We start from the raw sequence: 21,597 nt of genomic DNA, 5'->3' as shown, positions 1-21,597 counted from the left end.
GAGTACCTTGCTGACCGTACCAACGTCCTCCTTGATTCCTCTGTGCTTTATAATTATTGGGTATCCAAGCTGGACATGTGACATGAACTGGCTCTCTACGCCTTGGAGTTCCTGGCTTGCCCTGCCGCTAGCGTTTTGTCAGAGCAGGCTTTTAGTGTCGCTGGTGGAATTATAACTGATAAGCTCATTCGCCTGTCAACTGAAAATGCTGACAGGCTGACTCTTATAAAAATGAACAAGGGCTGGATTGGGCCAGACTTCTCAACATCATCAAATGATAGCAGTGTAACATAAACTCAAGTCCAGTGTCTTTTTTTGGGAGGTCTATATTCTCATGCACATATTTACACCCAAACATGGGTATACACTTCCTGATCTGGCCTATTTGCTATTGTCCTCCTCCTTCTCCTCATCCTCATCATCCACCACCACTATATCACCAGGGTGACCGTGGTCCGTGATGCAACACCCATATTATTGTTTTAAAGGGTGTTTATGATGCCCGTAAACACAATTTTTAGACAGTATATTGATGTATACCCCCCAGGGGTAAATGTTTGTCAGCCCATACACTTACTGCATGAGCATTAAAAGTATAGGAGACCCGCTCCTTTGTAATGGGAACAGATTTTTATGAGGCCCTCCTCCTGTACGGCTCTTAAAAGGGTTATTGGGGTGCGTTCATATTTGGGGCAGGCCTTGCATTCACTGCATGGGCAAACAGTATGAGAGTACTAACTTCCTAATAATGGGAACTGGGTTGGTCAGCTTCATCAATGCAATTCTCCATGGTCAGTTCTTCAGCCTCAACACTGAAATTCTCTACTGCAGGTTTTTCAGCCTCAATACTGCAATTCTCCATTGTAGGTTCATCAGGCTCAACACTGCAGTTCTGTTCTCCACTGCAGGTTCTTCAGGCTCAACACTGCAATTCTCCACTTCTGGGTCTTCAGCCTCAACACTGTAATTCTCCAATGCAGGTTCTTCAGCCACAACACTGAAATTCTCCACTGCCGGGTCTTCATCCCCAATACTGCAATTCTCTAATGCAGGTTCTTCAGGCTCAACACTGCAATTCTCCACTGCTCGGTGTTCAGCCTCAACACTGCAATGCTCCACTGCAGGTTCTTCATCCTCAACACTGCAATTCTCCACTGAAGATTCTTCAGGCTCAACACTGCAATTATCCAATGCTGGGTGTTCAGCCTCAACACTGCAATGCTCCAATGCAGGTTCTTCATCCTCAACACTGCAATTCTCCACTGCCGAGTCTTCAGCCTCAACAATGCAATACTCCAATGCAGGTTCGTCATCCTCAACAGTGAAATTCTCAACTGCCGGGTCTTCATCCTCAACACTTCAATTCTCCACTGCAGGTTCTTCATGCTCAACACTGCAATTCTCAACTGCTGGGTGTTTAGCCTCAACTCTGCAACTCTCCACTGAAGGTTCTTCAGGCTCAGCACTGAAATTCTCCACTGCCGAGTCTTCAGCCTCAACACTGCAATACTCCAATGCAGATTCGTCATCCTCAACACTGCAATTTTCCAATGCAGGTTCTTCAGGCTCAACATTGCAATTCTCCACTGCTGGGTGTTCAGCCTCAACACTGCAATGCTCCAATGCAGGTACTTCATCTCAACACTGCAATTCTCCAATGCAGGTTCTTCAGGCTCAACAGTGCAATTCTCCGCTGCCGGGTCTTTAGCCTCAACACTGCAATACTCCAGTAAGGGTTCGCCAGGCTTAACACTGCAATTCTCCATTGCTGGTTGTTCAGCCTCAACACTGCAATGCTCCACTCCAGGTTCTTCAGGCTCAACACTGCAATTCTCCAATGCAGGTTCTTCAGCCTCAACACTGCAGTTCACTGCATAGGTAAACAGTATGGGAGTACCAACTTCCTAATAATGGGAACATTGCTTTCAGGTGGCCCTCCTGTATGGCTCTTCAAAGGGTTATTGGGGTGCGTCCAAATTTGGGGCAGGTGTTGCATTCACTGCATAGCAAAACAGTAGACCCACTTCCTAATAATGGGAACTGTAGGGGTTGGTCAGCTTCAACAATGTAATTCACTGCTGGTTGTTCAGCCGGAGCATTGCTTTCAGGTGGCCCTCCTATATGGCTCTTCAAAGGGGTATTGGGGTGCGTCTAAATTTGGTGCAGGCCAGGCCTTGCATTCAATGCATAGGCAAACAGTATGGGAGTACCAACTTCCTTATAATGGGAACATTGCTTTCAGGTGGCCATCCTGTACGTCTGTTCAAAGAGTTATTGGGGAGCATCCAAATTTGAGGCAGGCCTTGCATTCACTTCATGGGCAAACAGTATGGGAGTACCAACTTCCTTATAATGGGAACATTGCTTTCAGGTGGCCTTCCTGTTTGGCTCTTCAAAGGGTTATTGGGGTGCGTCCAAATTTGGGGCAGGCCTTGCATTCACTTCATGGGCAAACAGTATGGGAGTACCAAACTTCCTTATAATGGGAACATTGCTTTCAGGTGGCCTTCCTGTTTGGCTCTTCAAAGGGTTATTGGGGTGCGTCCAAATTTGGGGCAAGCCTTGTATTCACTTCATGGGAAAACAATATGGGAGTACCAACTTCCTAATAATAGGAACATTGCTTTCAGCTGGCCATCCTGTATGGATCTTCAAAGCGGTATTGGGGTGCATCCTAATATTTGGCAGCCCTGCCACTTACTGCATAGTTAAAACAGTATAGGAGACCCACTGTTTAATAATTGGAACAACAAAGCATAGCCGGCTGATGGAACTCTTAAGAATAGTAGAGGTCGCCTGATGACCCTATAAAAATAGTGACTTTCAGAGTCCCTCCTTCATAAATGAAACAGGATGTGTCTGATGATGTGTCACACACCACATGGCCAAATAAGGTTGTAAAATGTTAAAATTACATTTCCCATTGAATGCATTTGTCTTGATTGAAAGCAATGCCAACGTTGAAAAACACATCAAAAATGCTACGTGTGAACATAGCCCAAGGTGTGGAGGAGCATTTTTGTTTTTGGTTATTTATTTTGCCTTATATACAAGTCATTAGCCTAGAAAGGATGTTCCTTAACATATTTCCCAGGAAAAAACATTTTGTTTTTGTATCATTTACAGTGAGTCTGTAAAAATGGCATAAGACTCTAGACAACATTGTTCACAGCAGCTGAGACCTGGGAGTCAGAAATGCTTCCAGGGGTATTCCCCATGCTGTTTTCATGTCATTTTAGCACTGTTCCCATCGATTTCAGCAATTTATAGTCCATCTGCAGACCGCCAGGGTGGCGGTAAAAATGCTCGAGTTCCCCATAGACTTACATTGGGCTCATTGCTTGGGTCGAGCACCCGAGCATTCCAGTTTGCTCGACCCGAGCATTTTAGTGCTCGCCCATCACTACTAAACCCTAATTCTGCTGTTCAGTTAATTAGGACATTTAGTAGGAGCATTGTTAGGCCAATCTAGTCTGTCAGCCTGGCTTAGGGTACCGTTACACTTAGCGATGCACCAGCGATCCCGACAACGATATGGATCGCTGGTGCATCGCTAAGTGGTCGCTAGTGAGCTGCCAAACAGGCAGATCTCACCAGCGACATCGCAGGGGTCGGGGGTCGCTACTTACCAGTCAGACGCGGCAATCCTGACGTCCTCCCGCCCGCGTCCACGCGTCGCTCGTCGGCGCCGCAGGAAGCGCCCGACGAGAAATGAGCCAGGACCTTCTCGCGCGATCAGCGATAACCAGCGGGGGAGCCGGTCGGAGGTATGTATCAGACATAGCGATATCGCTAGCAATATCACTTCCACATCACAAAAACCAGTGACGTTACAGCGATATTGCTAACGATATCGCTTTGTGTAACGGGGGCTTTAGTCAACCAATATTTCTCAGAACAGTCCAAGAGCTGCTCATTGTCAGTGAGCAGCTGATAGCCCTGTCTCAAATATACTGTTCAGCTAGATGCCAGGCATCCAATCAATGTTACTTATATTACTATCTCAACTTTCTAGCTGCCAAGGAAGGGAATCGTAAACAGCATGTCTGTGCCCTGCACCTGAAGAAATACAATGACGCGCTGCAGATCTATGACACAATCCGCATGAATGATGCATTAACCCATCTTAAGAAATTCTATGATGAAGAGACGAAGAGGGCAATTTTGCTGAATGAGTCTGAGGAAGCCTCCTCTCTTTTGGATAAAATTGATGAGACTGATAGATTTCTGACTGACTTATTCTTTGGTAAGTACTGATACATCTGTTTGAGACACATCAGAAAAAAACAACTCAGGGTCAAAGGATCATTCTAAGGCTACGTGCACACGCTACGGATTGGTCTGCGGATTTGTATCTGCGGAACCGCAGGTAAAATCGCAGGTAAAATGACCTGCGGATTGGCCTGCGGTTTATCACCTCTACAATGGAGGAGATGGTAAACCGCAGCAGAATCCGAAGTGACATGTCATTTCTTTCTGCGGATTCAAAACCGCAGCTTTTCCGCAGTTAAAAATCCGCAGATGTGCACAGCAGATTGTAAATCACATAGATTTACATGCTACTGTACACTGTCTGCAGATCCGCAGCGGCCAAAAACTCAGCGGATCCGCAGCAAAAACTGCAGCGTGTGCACATAGCCTAACAATTCCAACAAATTTAGCTAATACCGCTTTGATTGCTGTCATGACTGTCAAGTTTTATCTTCAGAAGTGCCAACTAGGTATCCATGGTCTAAATTTTTAAGGTCTCTATAATGTTTAGATAGTCATTCGTTCAGCCTACAGCTATGTCTCCTTACTCCAGGAAACGTTTCTCCTTGTGGAGACAGGCATGCCCTACCTGGCATGTCAGAGTGCGAAGACTTGTACGCCATGCATGCCCTTCTGGGAAATGAACTCCTAAAAGTCAATATCGACCCTTTAACTAGCTTTGCCAAATGACTTAGAATAATGGCAAGGCTCGATAAAAGGTCAATATTGGCTATTAGGATTACTACTTTCAATAGGAGGCACTAGAGTTCTAGTCCTCTTCCTCTCTAAAGAGGCAACTTGCATCTTTACTCCCCAACACTGGAAACCCTTGTCTGAATGCTCCTGTTCTCTATAAGAGAGCTGCTGTCTGACTCCTTCGGCGGCATCTTATCTTTAGAGAGAACAAACGGATTGGTCATTCATATTCAACTGGCCGGGTCCACGTCATCTGTTGGAGGAGAGTCGGAAGGCCCCCTGACACTTTAGGTTTCTGGCCGATCCTACAAAATCGGTAGGTTTGGCTGGCCTTAGTCTAATTTCTATTGGAGTCTTTACAAGAACACTAAACCTAAAAAATAATTCCACAAGGAGACAGGAGATAGACTTATCCAAACTGTTAGTCTACAGTTCTTGAATTAGCCTTTTAGTAATCCACATAGTTGATAATAGCTTGGTGAGTTGTGCCATTCCCAGCCAATGTGTTCTATTGACAAAAGAGCAAAGGGGAGAGGCTTCTGCTGCAGGCAACTGTCCTGCAGTGACTTCTAGGATATATTCACATGCGGAATATTTGCTGCAGATATTTTGTGTGACTGTTCCATCCATCTAAATCTTAGTACGTGCTGCAAGAATAACCTCATTCATATGGTTGAAACTGATTTTTCAGTTGCAGACATTTCTGCAGCAAATCTTAGCTTGTGTGGAAACCTCAAGTTAAGACTAGAAATGAATGTCAATTAAAACAGAAATATAGATTTCATCACTGCTAATCTGCATTTACTGTATGAAATCATTTAGAGAACCATGGGTTAGTTTCCTCCTGATCAATTCCAATTTTGGCAGGTTGCCAAAGTATAATCCTAAACTGAGTATCATGATGGGGCATAGACATCTTTTGTCCTACTGCAGGCGGGGAAGATGGGGGGAATCTCCTGCTGCATCTGGTAAATCTAGTTCCCATCTTGCAATTAGTAAGTACTTACTGTATTTTTCTGCAGCACATAAGAGAGCACTTGAGCAACTGGCTGAGAAAAAGGAGTATGAAAATGAGAAACTTACCAAGCTAAGAAGATCCATAATGGAAGAGTTCACGAGGAATAGCAAAGCCAGAGGCATTATATTTACCAAGACTCGGCAGAGCGCTGTAGCTTTATGTCAGTGGATTGATGACAATGAAAAGTTTAAAGAAGTGGGCATCCGGGCTAATTACATTATCGGAGCAGGGAGCAACAGTGAATTTGTAAAATCCATGACTCAGGTATTGGTCCAATATGGAGATGTCTGTTTTTAGTATCACGTAAAAGAAAGGATGTTCCAACCACTTTTATGACAGTCACAATTCAAAGCTGTGGTAGCACTGTAAAAAAAAAAAGACTTAGGGGCTCATTCATCAAAGCTTTTACATCACAAAAGTTTTGAAAAATTGCAAAAATGTTGTGACTTTTGGCGTTTTCATGCCTCTTTGGATCAGCCTTACTAAAATGGGGGGAGCCGGGGAGGAGTCAAAAAGATTCCTACGCCACCCATCGAATTCATCAAACGTGCCGGCGGTTTCTACCCCAGAACTTCTACTCCAGTCCCAGTCTTCGCTGCAGTGCATGGAGGCGCATGCCACTTAGAATCAGCGCCGAGTTCATTAAGAGGCACGCACCCCGTAATGAATTTGGTGCCATGCTCTCTGTCAACATTGGCATAGCGTGAAGTGTCAGTCTTGAGGAATCGGCCCCCATTTTCTAATTTAGTCATAATTTTCGAAAATCTGATCCTCAACTCCTAGTAGTAATGGCTGCCAAATTGGATATCGTCTAGCTTTTATAGAAACTATGATAAATTAGAAACGTCTGTTCTTGTGATCTGTCACCTGTCTGAACCTGTCTGTATGTAAATAATTTTATTTTTCATAAAATACCATTTCTGGGGAATCTGTCCTCAGTTTTCTGTTGTGCCATACCACTGTTGTTCCTCCTAGAAATGTATGGCTATTTTACAATTGGGTGTTACCAGTTAAGCGGGAGTCCCTAGACATCCTGACATTGTCCAATGATAGCTGACTGTTTAGAGACACGCCCCTTTGACAATTGGAATAGTAAAATCCAGAGATTCAGATGAAAGGATCTAAATTCTCTTGACTAATCTCATAGCTTTTCCCTTAATATTATATGTACAAGAACTTGTTATTGTTTTACTTTCAGAATGAACAGAAGAAAGTCATTCAAAAATTTAGCAGCGGAGAACTGAACCTACTGATTGCAACAAGTGTGGCGGAGGAGGGTTTGGATATCAAGGAGTGCAACATAGTTATCGTATATGGTTTAATCCATAATGAAATAGCAATGGTGCAGGTAATTGTTGGTGTATGCATATACATATTGTTTACAAGTGTATGTATATGCTGTTGTGTAGCATACAGTGGTGGGAACCCTTCAAAATGTTCCATATTTTTGAGTAAATTTGACCTAAAACTATATTAGATTTGCACGAAAGTAGATTTTTAGTCCTTGCAGACCAGCTCCGAGGAATTTTAGCCCATTGCTCCCTATAAAACAGCTTCAACTCTGTTATGTTGGTAGGTTTTCTTCTATGAACTCTTTGCTTCAGGTCCTTCCACAAAATTTGTGAAGAATTATTTGCTGGATGACTCACATTTTCTTGAGACAGATGTCTATGATATGTACATTTCCCTTTAGAATTTGCTGGTATAATTCAGAATTAGTTGCTGCATCAATGATGGCTACCCATCAGGGCCCAGAAGCGTAAACCATGATATTGCCACCACTGTCTTTCACATATGGTGTGTTCTTGCAGTGTTTTTCTTCTATATTTATACTGAAAAATTAAACTGAAAAATTCTATTTTGCCTCATCCGTTGACAAAACATTGTTTCAGTAGCCTTTTTGGGTTGTCCAGGTGATGTTTTGCAAATTGCACACAGGCAGCAATGTTCTTTATAAAGAGTAGTGGATTGGCTTTCTCTTTACAATCCTGCCATGTTCACATTTGATATGTGTTCCTGATGGTGGGCTCATGAACAGTAACATTAGTTAATATTAGATAGACCTTTAGTTGCCTAGGAGATCTCTTGAGTTCCTATGTGATCACACTAACTATTATACACCATGATCTTTGGTGATTGACCACTACTAAGGAGGAGTTTGCTCACATAATTTTTCTGTGAAATTGTTCTATGTACAGTGGAACTTTTTAGCAGAAAAGCACAGTTCTATAGTAAGGATACTATGAATTCAAAGACTTAGCAAGAGAATGTGTGTCGCCCCTCACACCCAGGGCAGCGGGGTACCCGGTACCGGACCGGTGTCAGAGGGAATGTGTCACAGCAGCGGTGACCCGGTCTGTGGCCCTGGGCGCCCAATATCAATGGCGGTGATGTTAATGGTGTTAAAGTTTATTTGAATAGTTTGTGACGCCACCTGTGGTGTTTGGCAAGGGAGATGGTAAGCCAACGCTGCATGCAGATCCGCTGGGACTGATGGTGTGGTGCAGCAAAGATGGTATAGCTCCCCACAGGTGGAGCTGTAGTCCCAGGGCAGTGTAGGTGCAATGGACGAGGAGAGGCGCAGAATGGTATAGATGCTGTTACCCAGATGTAGTGTTGCTGGAGGTGTTAGCGACGAATGAATGGAGGACACCAGGGCTTGTAGTTTCAACGCTTTACTCACAGTTCGTGGTACCCACTAGAGACTCAATCAACCTCCCGGGCAAGTCAGGGTTCTCCTCTCCAACACTCTGCCAACATGTGCCTTTCCTGAACGACTCCTCTATTGCGCCTTTTAGTGTGAAGAACTCCAGTACCGTAGTTCTCTGGAATTCCTTCTGTCAGATGTTCCTAGAACCTTACTTGTATGACAGACAGCTGTAGCCTCTATCGGGGACTCCCTTCTCAGAAGACCTGGCTCTCTGTCCAGTTGCTGTTGTGTCCCAAGTCTTTGATGGGAGTAGTGCATTTAAGCCAACTACTCCACCGGTGTCTGCTGCAGAACCATAAGTGTCCATACAACCTCGGGGACCGGGCCCCGGCCTTGCGGTGAGAACCTATAGGCAGGGTTCCTCTTCCAACCCACAACTCCTCTCTGTTCTCTTACTCCTTCGTTCCGCGCTGTTCCTTCTCTCTCTTATGGAAGCTTAGGTTGCAGGTCTACGTCTTTCTCCTTCTCTTCTCTTTCCCATGCCAGCTGGCTCACATTACTGAGGCAGCTGCAGCACTCGTTCTAAACTGAACTCAAACTGAACTCAAAACTAGCTTAAAATAGTAATTACACCGCGCTATACTGGGAAAGACAAGGGTTAATATTAGACTACTCACTTGATAATGTGTATAAAAAACAAGATGTCCTGTAGGCTGGTTGCCTGGTCTTGGAAATAAGGATAGCTGGTACAAAAAGTGGGATGAATAGATGAATGAATGAATAAATAAATAAATAAATCCAATTTTTTTTTTTTTTTAGAAAATAAGCTACTCACTTGTTAGTGTATAGAAAAAACGCAATGTCCTTAAGGCTGATCGCTTTGTCTTGAAAATGTAAGTAGCTGCCAATAAAGTGAATGAATAAATAAACAAGTAGAGTACGCTTATCTTACAAAAAGGGGGGGGGGCAACCCCTTAAGGGTTAAAAGAGATTCTGCTAGACTTACTTATTAATGAATCCGACCATAAGTGCATCCAACCTTGGAACTGTTACTGGGATATTGGCTGGCACATGTCCCCTAATCCTGGTTTAAATATAATTACTAATAAAAAAAAAAAACTTTATTGGCAGCTACTTACATTTTCAAGACAAAGCGATCAGCCTTAAGGACATTGCGGTTTTCTATACACTAACAAGTGAGTAGCTTATTTTCTAAAAAAAAATAGGATTTATTTATTCATTCATTCATCTATTCATCCCACTTTTTGTGCCAGCTATCCTAGTTTCCAAGACCAGGCAACCAGCCTCCAGGACATCTTGTTTTTTCTATACATTATCAAGTGAGTAGTCTAATATTAACCCTTGTCTTTCCCAGTATAGCGCGGTGTAATTACTATTTTAAGCTTGTCTCTTTTTAGCAGGTATTAGCACAGAACCTGTCAATCACCAGCAGCATCTGGGAACACCCAATTTTTTCTTCTGGGCCAAGTGGACTAGCGCCAGTGTGTCACTCTATTATTTGAACTCAAAACTAACTTCAGAACTGAACTCCTCTCGCCTGACCTCCCGTCAGACTGACCTACAATTCTCAACTTGCCCTCTCTTTTATACTAACTCCACCTACCTCCCAACACATCTTGTGTTATGAAGCAGGGTTCCACGAAGGGTGCTCTGCTACCCCCAGCCTGAAGCTGCTATGTGGACCTACTGAACTATCCTGTGTGTGGGATGCAGATGTTGGAGCGTGGAAAGGAGTTCCCAACTTACTTAGGCGGTGGGGTACTACACCTTAGGAGAAGGTGCAGTACCTCTGTGGCGACTGAGCCTCAGGGGCGCCACAAATGTATGGTAAGCCATAATCTCAAGCAGAAGAGGCACTGATCGATGCAACAAGACTGTAACTAAACCACACAAGTGAATTAGCTGCTCTTTGGCCTAAGGGGTAACATTTTTTCTTATGGAGAGTGACATTCCAAGCCTGACACATCAGAGTGAGGAGACTTATAAGCCATGCCTGCTCCTCTGGGATGTTAAATATGCAAATTATCTGTTTAGACAGGGTGATTTGTGAAAATATGTTTCAGTTCAATAGTATCTAAGGGATATCTTGCGTGCACAGATATTTTCAAATTAAGGCATCTAAATAGGATAGCATTAATGGGGTTGTCCAGGCTGATCATGAAAGTCTGCAACGTGCTGTAAGGATTATCCAGTGCCGGTGGCAAGAAAGAGCGGTCGTGTGACCGTAAGTATGCAATATGAATACTTCTGGCCACATTGTGACTAGATGTGTCTGGTCTCGCTTAATACAAGTGAATATTTCTTTATTTTTTTATTTCGAGGTGGGGGGGGAAATACCACTCATAGACTTCCTTTATTGCATAACAGTCGGACCGCATTTTACTACAGTTCAATGCAGAAATATAGGTAACTTTTTTTTTGCAATTCTATAAATATGTGTGTGTATATACAGTGTGTGTGTGTGTATATATATATACACATATATATGTTAAAATGTCCGATTTTTTTCTGAGTGTCGGATCAAAATCAGCAATGCCAGTCTATGGGTCCAGGTGACATCTGAGAGTGGTTTTCACAGACTAACTGAATGTAGAAGGTGGAGAATTTTGTTTTCTTTCCACCCCTGAGAGAAATGGAATCTTACTCTGATCAGCGTCTGATCAGCATAATATTTGACTATTTTTTTATATTATATATTTTATTTATTACGTTCTGTTATTGATTAACGTAAAGTTTGTTTTCCCTGTTCCCACTAGACGCGTGGCCGAGCCAGAGCTGATGAAAGCGCTCTTGTATTGGTGGCTTCTAGGTCATCCGGTGCTATTGATCATGACAGTGTTAATGAATACAGAGAAGACTTAATGCATAAAGCTATACAAAAGGTGCAGAAGATGAACCTCGCAAGTTTTGCTGACAAGGTGATTTTTAAAAGTGTTTTCTAAAAGTGTCCTCTTTGTAGGTTATTGCAGTTGCACATAGTAATTCCTACATTATCATGACTGATTTTTTTTTTCTGAAGATCCAAGAATTTCAGGCACAAAGTATCGTTGAAAACAAAGTTAAGAAGAAGAAAGACTTGCAGAAAGTTTATGAGAAAGACCCTTCTAAAATTACCTTTCTGTGTAAAAAGTGTCAGAAACTCGTTTGTAGTGGACTCGACATTCGTGTGATAGAAAACATGCATCACGTTGTTACCGACCCAAAGTTCAAGTATGTATCCTAAGTTCTGTTTACCTGATCGGTTTCCATTGATTTAGGGAGAAAAATATTACAAATACAAAATACTCTTCAAAGCTGAAACCATCTTATACCGTCATTAGAGGATTCACAGTAAAAAGATCAAATTAATCTATTCTTTAAAAAAAAAGCAGGCTTCGGATAATATATTGCATTTTTTTTTTTTTTTTTTTCAGAAAACGCTACAAAAAAGGAGAAAACAAAACTCTTCAAGAAAAGTTAGCAGATTACCAAACAAATGGAGACATCATTTGCAATAATTGTGGCAGAGTAAGTGCAGACTCCGTGGGTCAGATATCTTAAAACTGTCTAAAAGAAAAACTTTCTTAGTCCATAATAGCAACCAATCACAGCATACCTTTCATTACATGAGAGTCAGTTTTGCAATTTACTGCTTATTAAAAATTTCAGGCGTTGTTGAGCTATAAACACATTTCTTTTCTTTTGGTTACAGCTCATTGCCTTGTAGACCGACCACCGCTGCTAGACAGCAGAACATGCACAGTGCTTGCAAGCTCTTTTCTATTGAGGTTGTAAGCACTGGTTTGACGCTGATGTATTGCAGGAGCTCACTGTTATCTCCTAATCCCAGCCAGCTTCAGTGCCAGGCTTAAAAGCTAAGCAGCAGCGGTGGTCGGTCTCCTAGGGAAGGAGCTGTAAACAAAAGAAAAGTGTTAATAAGTCTAAAAATGGCTGCAAATTTTAAAAAGTGGTACATTGCAAAATTACTTGTTTTAGAAGCACTATCCAACAGTATCCATTGATGAAGATGGGAATAACCCTTTAAATAGCAACCCTGACAAAGGCTCATCTGACCAAAAGCAATCTCGCCAATCATTCATGTGTTCTTTATGGGGAGAGCAGGATTTGCTGGTGCCAGATTTCTCCATCAGTGGCTTATCAATCCGAAGAACAAAAGGATCACGTATTTGCATTCAAACTGTCTGATTTTTCTTGTTTGCCGCCATCATTTGTCGGGGACAAGTAGGAGGCCTCCAGACACATCAGTCAGTTAACCAATTCTTCCAAAATCAGTCAACTTTAATCTTACATATACACACGTGGTCAAAATTGTTGGTACCCCTTGTTTAATGACAGAAAAACCCACAATGGTCACAGAAATAACTTGAGTCTGATAAAAGTAATAATAAATAAAAAATCTATGAAAATGAACAAATGAAAGTCAGACATTGCTTTTCAACCATGCTTCCACAGAATTTTTTTTTAAATAAAACTCATGAAAATGAGAAATGATGGTAGCCTTAACTTAATATTTTGTTGTACAACCTTTTGAGGCAATCACTGCAACCAAACGATTCCTGTAACTGTCAATGAGACTTCTGCGCCTCTCAACAGGTATTTTGGCCACTCCTCAAGAGCAAACTGCTCCAGTTGTCTCGTGTTTGAAGGTTGCCTTTTCCAGACGGCATGTTTCAGCTCTTTCCAAAGAGGCTCAATAGGATTTAGGTCAGGACTCATAGAATGCCACTTCAGAAAAGTCTAATGTTTTCCTCTTAGCTATTCTTGGGTGCTTTTAACTGTGTTTTAGATCATTATCCTGTTGCAAGACCCATGACCTGCGACTGAGACCATGCTTTCTGATGCTGGGCAGCACATTTCTCTCTAGAATCCCTTGATAGTCATGAGATTTCACTGTACCCTTTACAGATTTTAGACACCTTGTGCCAGATGCAGCAAAGCAGCCCCAGAACATAATAGCGTCTCCTCCATGTTTCACAGTAGGGACAATGTTCTTTTCTTGATATGCTTCATTTTTCTGTCTGTGAACATAGAGCTGATGTGCCTTGCCAAAAAGTTCCATTTTTGTCTCATCTGTCCATAGGACATTCTCCCAGAAGCTTTGTGGCTTGTCAACATGTAGTTTGGCAAATTCCAGTCTGGCTTTTTTATGATTTTGTTCAACTATGGTGTCCTCTATACAGGCCACTCAGTGATTCCAAAACTGTAGACACCTGTGAGGCTAATTAGTGGACACACCGTGATTTAACATGTCCCTTTTGTCACATTTTCAGCGGTACCATCATTTCTGTCCAGGCCTATTTCATGAGTTTTATTTTTTTTTTATAAATTCTGTGGAAGCATGGCTGAAAAGCAAATCATTTGTACATTTTCAGAGATTTTTTTTATTTATTATTTTTGTCAGATTCAACCTTTTTCTATGACCATTGTGGGTTTTTCTGTCATTACACGAGGGGTACCAACAATTTTGACCACGTGTGTATGGGGGGGTCTTTACTGCCCCCTACATTGTAGACTAGCAGCTAAGTTGTCAGGGAGTGTGTCTGATAACAAATTTGTTGACTGTTTTCAATCATGACCATCAAATTTGTAAATAGAGCTCCGAAATATAGTATGGTCTTTGACCTAAAAAGTTACTGATCTTTTTATGTACATTATATATATATATATATATATATACTGTAAAATGCAGTTCAAAGAAGGCCAAAGCATTTATGGAGTAGTAAGGCCTATCTGTGTGATCTTACAGAAGCAAGGAAGAAATCATCGCATTTAATCTTCAAGTCCTCGAGTGTGTTGGGTGCAAATCTGATTGGGCCAAGTAGATGTCAATTGATAGACTGTAGCTGAATACAATTGGCTTCTCTGTATGGGTGCCATACATGCTTTTCTTGTTCATTAATTTTTGTAAAGTTCCTACTATGTTTCTTTCACAGACATGGGGAACCATAATGGTCCATAAAGGCACTGAACTTCCCTGCCTGAAAATCTGTAACTTTGTCATCAATTATAAGGACGAGAAGATGACCAAGGACACCTTGGATGTTTGGCGAGATCTTCCAATGAAGTTCCCACCATTCAGATTTCAGTCTGATGACAGCGACGACGATGACTAACACTAACTTGAACACAAGTGGGACTGTGTTTATATATATATATATATATATATATATATATATATATATATATACGGGATGATGTTGAGTTCCTGTAATTTTATGTAGCTTGAAATGATTCGGATGAGAGAGCTTTTACTGTAAAGTGTCATATAAATATATGGGTACAGGGTGACATCACTAAGACCAGCTGTGTTTAAAATTGCTTGATTTATTCAGTAAAGGAACTGATTTATTCCATTTTTTTGGACATCACTTGAGAGCTTCTAATGGGTGGCGCAGTGTGAAACACCCGCTGCTCCCCACTGACTTTGCTGCATTATGACCCATATTTATCAAGTAAAACAGTCAACTAGCAGAAAAAAATGGCCTTGTTACCTATAACAACATATCAGATTGTAGATATTGCTTCTTAAATGGGTTGTTTCATGATTAAGAATTACAATTCTCAGTTAAATCCTAAAAAAACTTTTAATTTTTTAACTGGATTCATTAAAAAGAAAAATGTTTCAGTGTCTAGCTTTTACTGTAACATATTTGTCATGGCACCCTCGATTGAGCTTATATACTTGTTATAGCACCCTCTTCTGTTCTTATTTACTTGTTATAGCGCCTTCTTGTGTTCTGAAAAATGTGTCCTGCGCCCTGTGGTGTTCTTATATACTTTTATGGCACCCTCTGGTGTTGTTACATAGTTATGGCGTTATCTGAGGTTCTTATTTACTTGTTATGGCACCCTCTGATGTTTTTACACACTTGTTATGGCACCCTCTAATGTTTTTACATACCTGTTATGGCACCCTCTAATGTTTTTACATACTTGTTATGGCGCCCTCTGGTGTTTTTACATACCTGTTATGGCGCCCTCTGGTGTTGTTACATACCTGTTATGGCGCCCGCTGGTGTTTTTACATACCTGTTATGGCGCCCTCTGGTCTTGTTACATACCTGTTATGGCGCCCGCTGGTGTTTTTACATACTTGTTATGGCACCCTCTGGTGTTTTTACATACTTGTTATGGCGCCCTCTGGAGTTCTTATCCACTTGTTAGAGCGCCATCTGGAATTTTTATTTCCTTGTTATGGTGCCCACTAGTGTTTTTTTTTCTTCATTTCTTTTTATAATGTTTACTCGATTTGTCCAGTGCTGGTGAAAAGAAACCATTTTAACAAAATGCACAATTGCAGGAATCACTCATAAGATCCAGTTGATGGGACCGAGCTATTAGACATCTATGACCTCCACCACTAAACACCTTAGGTGGACAATTTGACAGAGAATCAAATGAACACCAGATAGCCATATCATGTTTTTAATACCAAGATCTAGACCCGAAAATTTTCTTTTTAATGGCTCCTAAGAAAAAGAAAACTACACTATGACTGACTGTTTGCTGGTCACAACGGGGCCAGTGTTTCCGCTACAAGGCTTTGGTAAATGAGACCCTATGGGTCTGAATCAAAGTTCTTATTCTAGAATTCTGATGTAAAAAGCTTTGAAAAGTCTTAACATTTTGGTGTTGCTCATGGCTGTCCTAAAATGTTATGACTTTTGGTGTCCTCACACCATTTTTGCCCAATGGGCTGATCTGGGATGGGACGTGGGAGTGTGGCGGATCCAACATATCAGATTCATGATGACTTACGGTGTTCAATATGCTCCAAATATTACTTCAGCAGGAACTGGAGTAAGAATTGTGGCGAGACGCACATGGAGGTGCACGCCATTCATCAGAGGATGAAGATTCATTAAGAGGCATGTGTCGCTTAATGAATCATGAGCCTCACGCTCCACCTTGTCTCCTCATCAAGACCAGTGTCTTTGTCTTCTATTACAAATCCCCCCAACCAGACCTACCATTCTTTCTGTTAATAGACACAGCACCAATGTTAGTACATGGTTCTAATGTCGGCCTTCAGATGTTTCTATTTTACAACCTATCCTGTAATAGTAGAAATCGTGTTTTGAAATTTGTATTATGTGGTTAATTAGATTGAGATTTTATGTGTTTACAATTTTGCCAATGAAAAAATGCATCTTCTCCATGACGGTGTTTGATTTTGGATGAAAGTTCAAATAGGCATCTTTTTTTTTTTTTTTTAACAAGAACTTTCTAAGAGAAATCCTCTGCTCCATATCATACTCCCCACGCAAACATGGTGTATTGCACACTATGGAGCTCACCATTTAAAATTCACCTTCTTGTGGACCAGAGTATAATATACTTGTATAAATGTATATAATTTTAGTTTAATTAATTAAAAGTAAGTCTGAAAGAAAAAGAGATGTGTCTATTATTTATTTATTTATTATAGGAGATTTTTTATTTAAAAAATTTTTTTTGGGCATCCACGTTAGAGGCACACACTCCAGTCCTATTTTCTTTGTATAGACAGGGCAGCAGTATGAGTGCGCTTTATGACAGCTACAATGGATGGAAAGTTAAAGACAAAAAAGTGTCTAATACACTTTTACAGTCTCCAAGAAAAGATGGAATATAGGTCTCACCGTAAGATAGCAGAGAGTAACTGGGGAGCTTCTTATAAACCTTATTTGTGTGAATAATATATAGAGTTGTTATTCTGCCTCATCTAGACCTCCAGATGTCTGCCTCTTATGATGATAATGAGATGACTTTGCTGACCCAGCCCCATTCTACACAGCAAAGCTGCACAGTGAGATGTAAAATGGCAAGAAATATCTTCAAAGTTGTGTTCTTTTACTGTATATTCATGGCATATCCATTGCGTAGCAGATGTAGGTTCCACCAATGAGACCTGCATCTATCTTGAATATGGTGTCCTGTTGTATACTCCTGTCAATGGAGAGGTGTTTGGACTTCCCATACATATAAATTTGAATATGGACCACCTCTGTACTGACAGTGGCACAAATCAGGACCCCATTCGTGACATAGATGCAGATCCATTTGGATATATCATGAATATATAAGATGTGAATTCCACTGTAATATCTACCATGGGAAGCTGTTATGAATGAGTCACCGAAGGAGGAAAAAACAAAAATACAAGCTAAGTCCAGAAAACCGGAGAGGTTGGTAGCTATCGGATTGCAGACCCCTGATCCTATCCTCAACTAACAGTAGCCGTGGGGGGTTCCTACGATGCCCTAGACCCCTCGATCACAGCCAGAGAACTAAATAGGCCTAAAGAAAGAAAGGGGAAATCTAAACTGCCCCAGAGCAGACCCCAAAGCAATAGGCAGCCCCCAACATATAATGACGGTGAAGCAAGATGAAAACACTAACACAGATAGAAAGATAGGTTGAGCAAACGATGGGGCCCAAGCTAACTAAAAAGGACAGGATAGAAAAGCTGCTGTCTGCAATCCGCAAAAAAACCCTACCAAAAAATGTCCCAACCGTCTGATAGGAAAAACAGGCCCTGAAGTCGCTAGGACTTCAAAATGACTATATCAGCACTAAGGTAAATTCTGAAGACAGAGCAAAGAGACAAACTGATCAGAGACAAAAATGGAACTCAGCACACCCCCGACCGGGGATGGCTGAACTCGAAAAAAACAAGGTAAACAAAACAAAACTAATAAGTTCAATAGCAGAGCAAAAACTTATCTTTGGGAAGCAGGAATCAGACTGGTCTCCAAGAATCCAGCAGAGAACTCACCAGTCAGCAGTTCCTGTTACCCAGTCATCATCTACCAGATCAGGTGTTTGGTAATCAGCCTCACTACCTTCCTTCACCAGAAGAGGGAGTTCATCAGACATCGACGGTGAAGGGGAAAATGAACTCACAACAGCAAGTCGATGCTCCACCATATTCCGTGCTGCATCCCTACTGTTTTTTCCACTCGACTTAGATGACATTAAATGGAAAGAGGGGAGCATATCTAAAGAAGAATATAATGCTGTTTGCAGGGAATGCAGGGCAAACATTAGAAGAGCTAAAGCCAGTAATGAAGTGAGGCTTTCAAGGAAGACCAAAAGCAGTAAAAAAGGGTTTTGGGGCTATGTCAAAATCAAAAGAAAAGTCAAAGATTATGAAAAAAAATTATGTAGAGAAGGCCGAACTTTTAAATTTCTATTTTGCATCTGTGTGCTCTAAGAAAGCAAATGTAACATCAACTGATCTTCACGGTGCCATCAAAGCTATAAAAGAATCCACACTATAATCAGAGAGATGGTGAGAGCACACCTAGCTAATTTAAATAAATTTAAATCTCTTGGTCCAGATTAAATACATCCTAAGGTATCAGGATCCTGACAGCGCCGGCGTACAGCCTCCGCTGAGCAGGGACTCGCCCGCACTGTAAGGACCCCTAGGGACAAGAACAGCCAGAAGGTACAGATGCACAGGACCTGAACGCTGAAGTTTAGCAAGCCGGCACAGGACCTACGGTCATGTGACTGCAAGGGGGCGGGGCTTAGCATCCTGCTTTCAGAGAAGGTAGAAAACTCAGTCGGGCAAAACGGTGGTCATGCACAGTACGGGCAAACGAGGTACAGGAGGGATAAACAGACGGGAGGTCAGACAAAGCCAAAGGTCATACACAAGAGAGCGGTGCGGTACAAGAGGGACGAGCAGAGAGCAGTCGGGTCACAAGCATAGAGTCATACACGAGAGAGCGGTGCGGTACAAGAAGGACAGGCAGAACTCGTAACAGGCACAGAACCGGATCACAACCAAACAAGCAACAAGTTGTCAGGCACAAGGCACACATATACAAGTGGTCAACTAACTCAGACGAGGGCACGAGTATAACTGACACCAGACCTAGGTTCAGTGAGCATTAAATAGCCGCCCTCTGCCAGAGAGAGGCAGAACAATTAACCCCCAGTCTGACCAGGACCGGCCAAAGCGAAACCCCATCCTGGATCATGACAAAGGTACTGAAAGAGTTAGCAGTGGAAAATGCAGCACCACTAGCCAGAATCTTTGAAAAATCCTGGGGAACAGGAGAAGTCCCAGAAGATTGTCACAAAAAGGAAAGAAGATGGAGCCAGGAAATTACAAGCCAGTGAGACTTACTTCTATACCAGGAAAGATCTTTGAACAAATTATTAAACAGCATGTATGTAAGTACTTGGATAAGAATACAGTAATTAACCAGAGCCAGCATGGGTTTTTATTCTTGGATATTTGCTTTTTTTGTTATAACAGTTGAGAGGTGAGCCTTGACACATCATGTGCCTCTTTGGCGCCTTTATTCAAATACCACTCCTTTAAATCTGTTTGTCTGTTAATGTGTCTACATGTGGTTATATCCTGAAGAAGAAGTGTGTCAACTTCAAAACGTGTTGATAATAAAACCGCAATATTACAGTTTCTGCGTATCCTGGATCCTTTTCATCAGTCCACCAGCAGTTTGTAAAAATCCACTTATTTTCCTTCATCAATCTATAAATTAAGAACATCTAATATGTAATTCTTTTGCAAATAAAATAAAATAAAACAATAGACTAAAAGAAAATAGATGATTAATGATAGCAATAATAAAACTACCATAATAAAAATAGGATTCCAGTGCTGCTGATGCACATGCGTTGAGAATAGAAGACCAGGCAGAAGCCTTATTTAAAAACAGATGGTTTTCTACCCTACATGACCAGATCAATTTTCACATTGTCAAAAAAGCCTGTTTTACCAAAAATAACTGTTTCCTAACCTTCCTAAATAAATTTTCTTCTATTCTAAATACTATGTATTTATTGAATATTCTAAACGTTCCCAAGTCTTAGTACATTTAAAAGGACAAAAAGTGAAAACTCTCCCATCTCACAGTCAAATTATTTGTGTTTGATTACTACATATACCTTGTTCCAAGCCAAATAGTCCAGAATAACATTTTACAGCTCTTGATTGTGATGACCCCATGTGTTAGAATGAGCACTGTGAAGAATTTGGTGTAGAAAACACATTTTCAAATACTGTAATAAGATATTCCAATATAAAGAGGTTGTCCAGGACTTTGAGATTGATGGTTTTCTTTGGGATAGCTGCTACCTGGTACAAATTCAGGCTCCGAATCATGCATGTTATAGGTGGCCACTAGTGATGAGCGAATATGTTCAGATAATGTCCCATCCGAGCATGCTCGGGTGTTAATGCGAGTATCTTGGGCGTGCTTGAATAATATATTTGAGCCCCCTCGGCTGCATGTCTCATGGCTGTTAGCCTGAATACATGTGGGGATTCCCTAACAAACAGGTTATCCCCACATGTGTTGCAACTTTCTAACAGCTCCGAATCATGCAGCCTTGGGGACTCGAACATATTATTCGAGCACGCCCAAGATACTCAGATAACACCTGAGCATGCTCGGATAACATGTTATCTGACCATGTTCGCTCATCTCTAGTGGCCACCTCTCATTCAAGTATCCACATATGTAGAGAAAAGTCGAACCGTATTCCAGGCTGGACTATATTGGATGTGAATCGAACATAAAATATATTCTGGACATACTTGTTAGCTCATTTATATTTACTCCCTTAATTGGCAGTGTTTTTTTTATGACTGATGATTTATACCTCCATACCACTGGTCCATAACCCAAAGGACACCACCCTTAGCACCTTTTCAACAGGACCTCTTGATGCACCCTGGTATATATATATATACTGCTCAAAAAAATAAAGGGAACACTTAAACAACAGAATATAAGTCCAAGTAAATCAAACTTCTGTGAAATCAAACTTTTCACTTAGGAAGCAACACTGACACAAGACACACTCAATAAAGGAGTGGTACTGCAGGTGGGGACCACAGACTACATTTCCGTACCAATGCTTTCTGGCTGATGTTTTGGTCACTTTTGAATGTTGGTTGTGCTTTCACACTCGTGGTAGCATGAGACGGACTCTACAACCT

At 41.4% G+C, this 21,597-nt stretch overlaps 1 protein-coding gene across 2 annotated transcripts in view; it reads left to right on the top strand.

The window, feature by feature from the left end:
* IFIH1 (interferon induced with helicase C domain 1) overlaps window positions 1–17,031 on the top strand; it is a 92,541-nt gene extending 75,510 nt beyond the window's left edge. For both annotated transcript variants that reach the window (XM_073545740.1, XM_073545739.1), the window contains exons 10-16: window positions 4,016–4,246; window positions 5,970–6,229; window positions 7,164–7,313; window positions 11,393–11,554; window positions 11,656–11,846; window positions 12,050–12,143; window positions 14,570–17,031. In XM_073545740.1, the coding sequence (XP_073401841.1) occupies window positions 4,016–4,246; window positions 5,970–6,229; window positions 7,164–7,313; window positions 11,393–11,554; window positions 11,656–11,846; window positions 12,050–12,143; window positions 14,570–14,749 (1,268 nt within the window). In that variant the 3' untranslated portion in view covers window positions 14,750–17,031. The remainder of the gene's footprint in view (window positions 1–4,015; window positions 4,247–5,969; window positions 6,230–7,163; window positions 7,314–11,392; window positions 11,555–11,655; window positions 11,847–12,049; window positions 12,144–14,569) is intronic.
* The last annotated feature ends 4,566 nt before the right edge of the window (window positions 17,032–21,597 follow it).

The sequence above is a fragment of the Dendrobates tinctorius genome, unplaced genomic scaffold, assembly GCF_039654945.1.
Source record: "Dendrobates tinctorius isolate UK_male_01 unplaced genomic scaffold, ASM3965494v1 ptg000143l, whole genome shotgun sequence".
NCBI classification, from domain to species: domain Eukaryota; kingdom Metazoa; phylum Chordata; class Amphibia; order Anura; family Dendrobatidae; genus Dendrobates; species Dendrobates tinctorius.
Note: the sequence above shows the minus strand (reverse complement) of the source record. Positions and strands in the feature narration are given on the sequence as shown.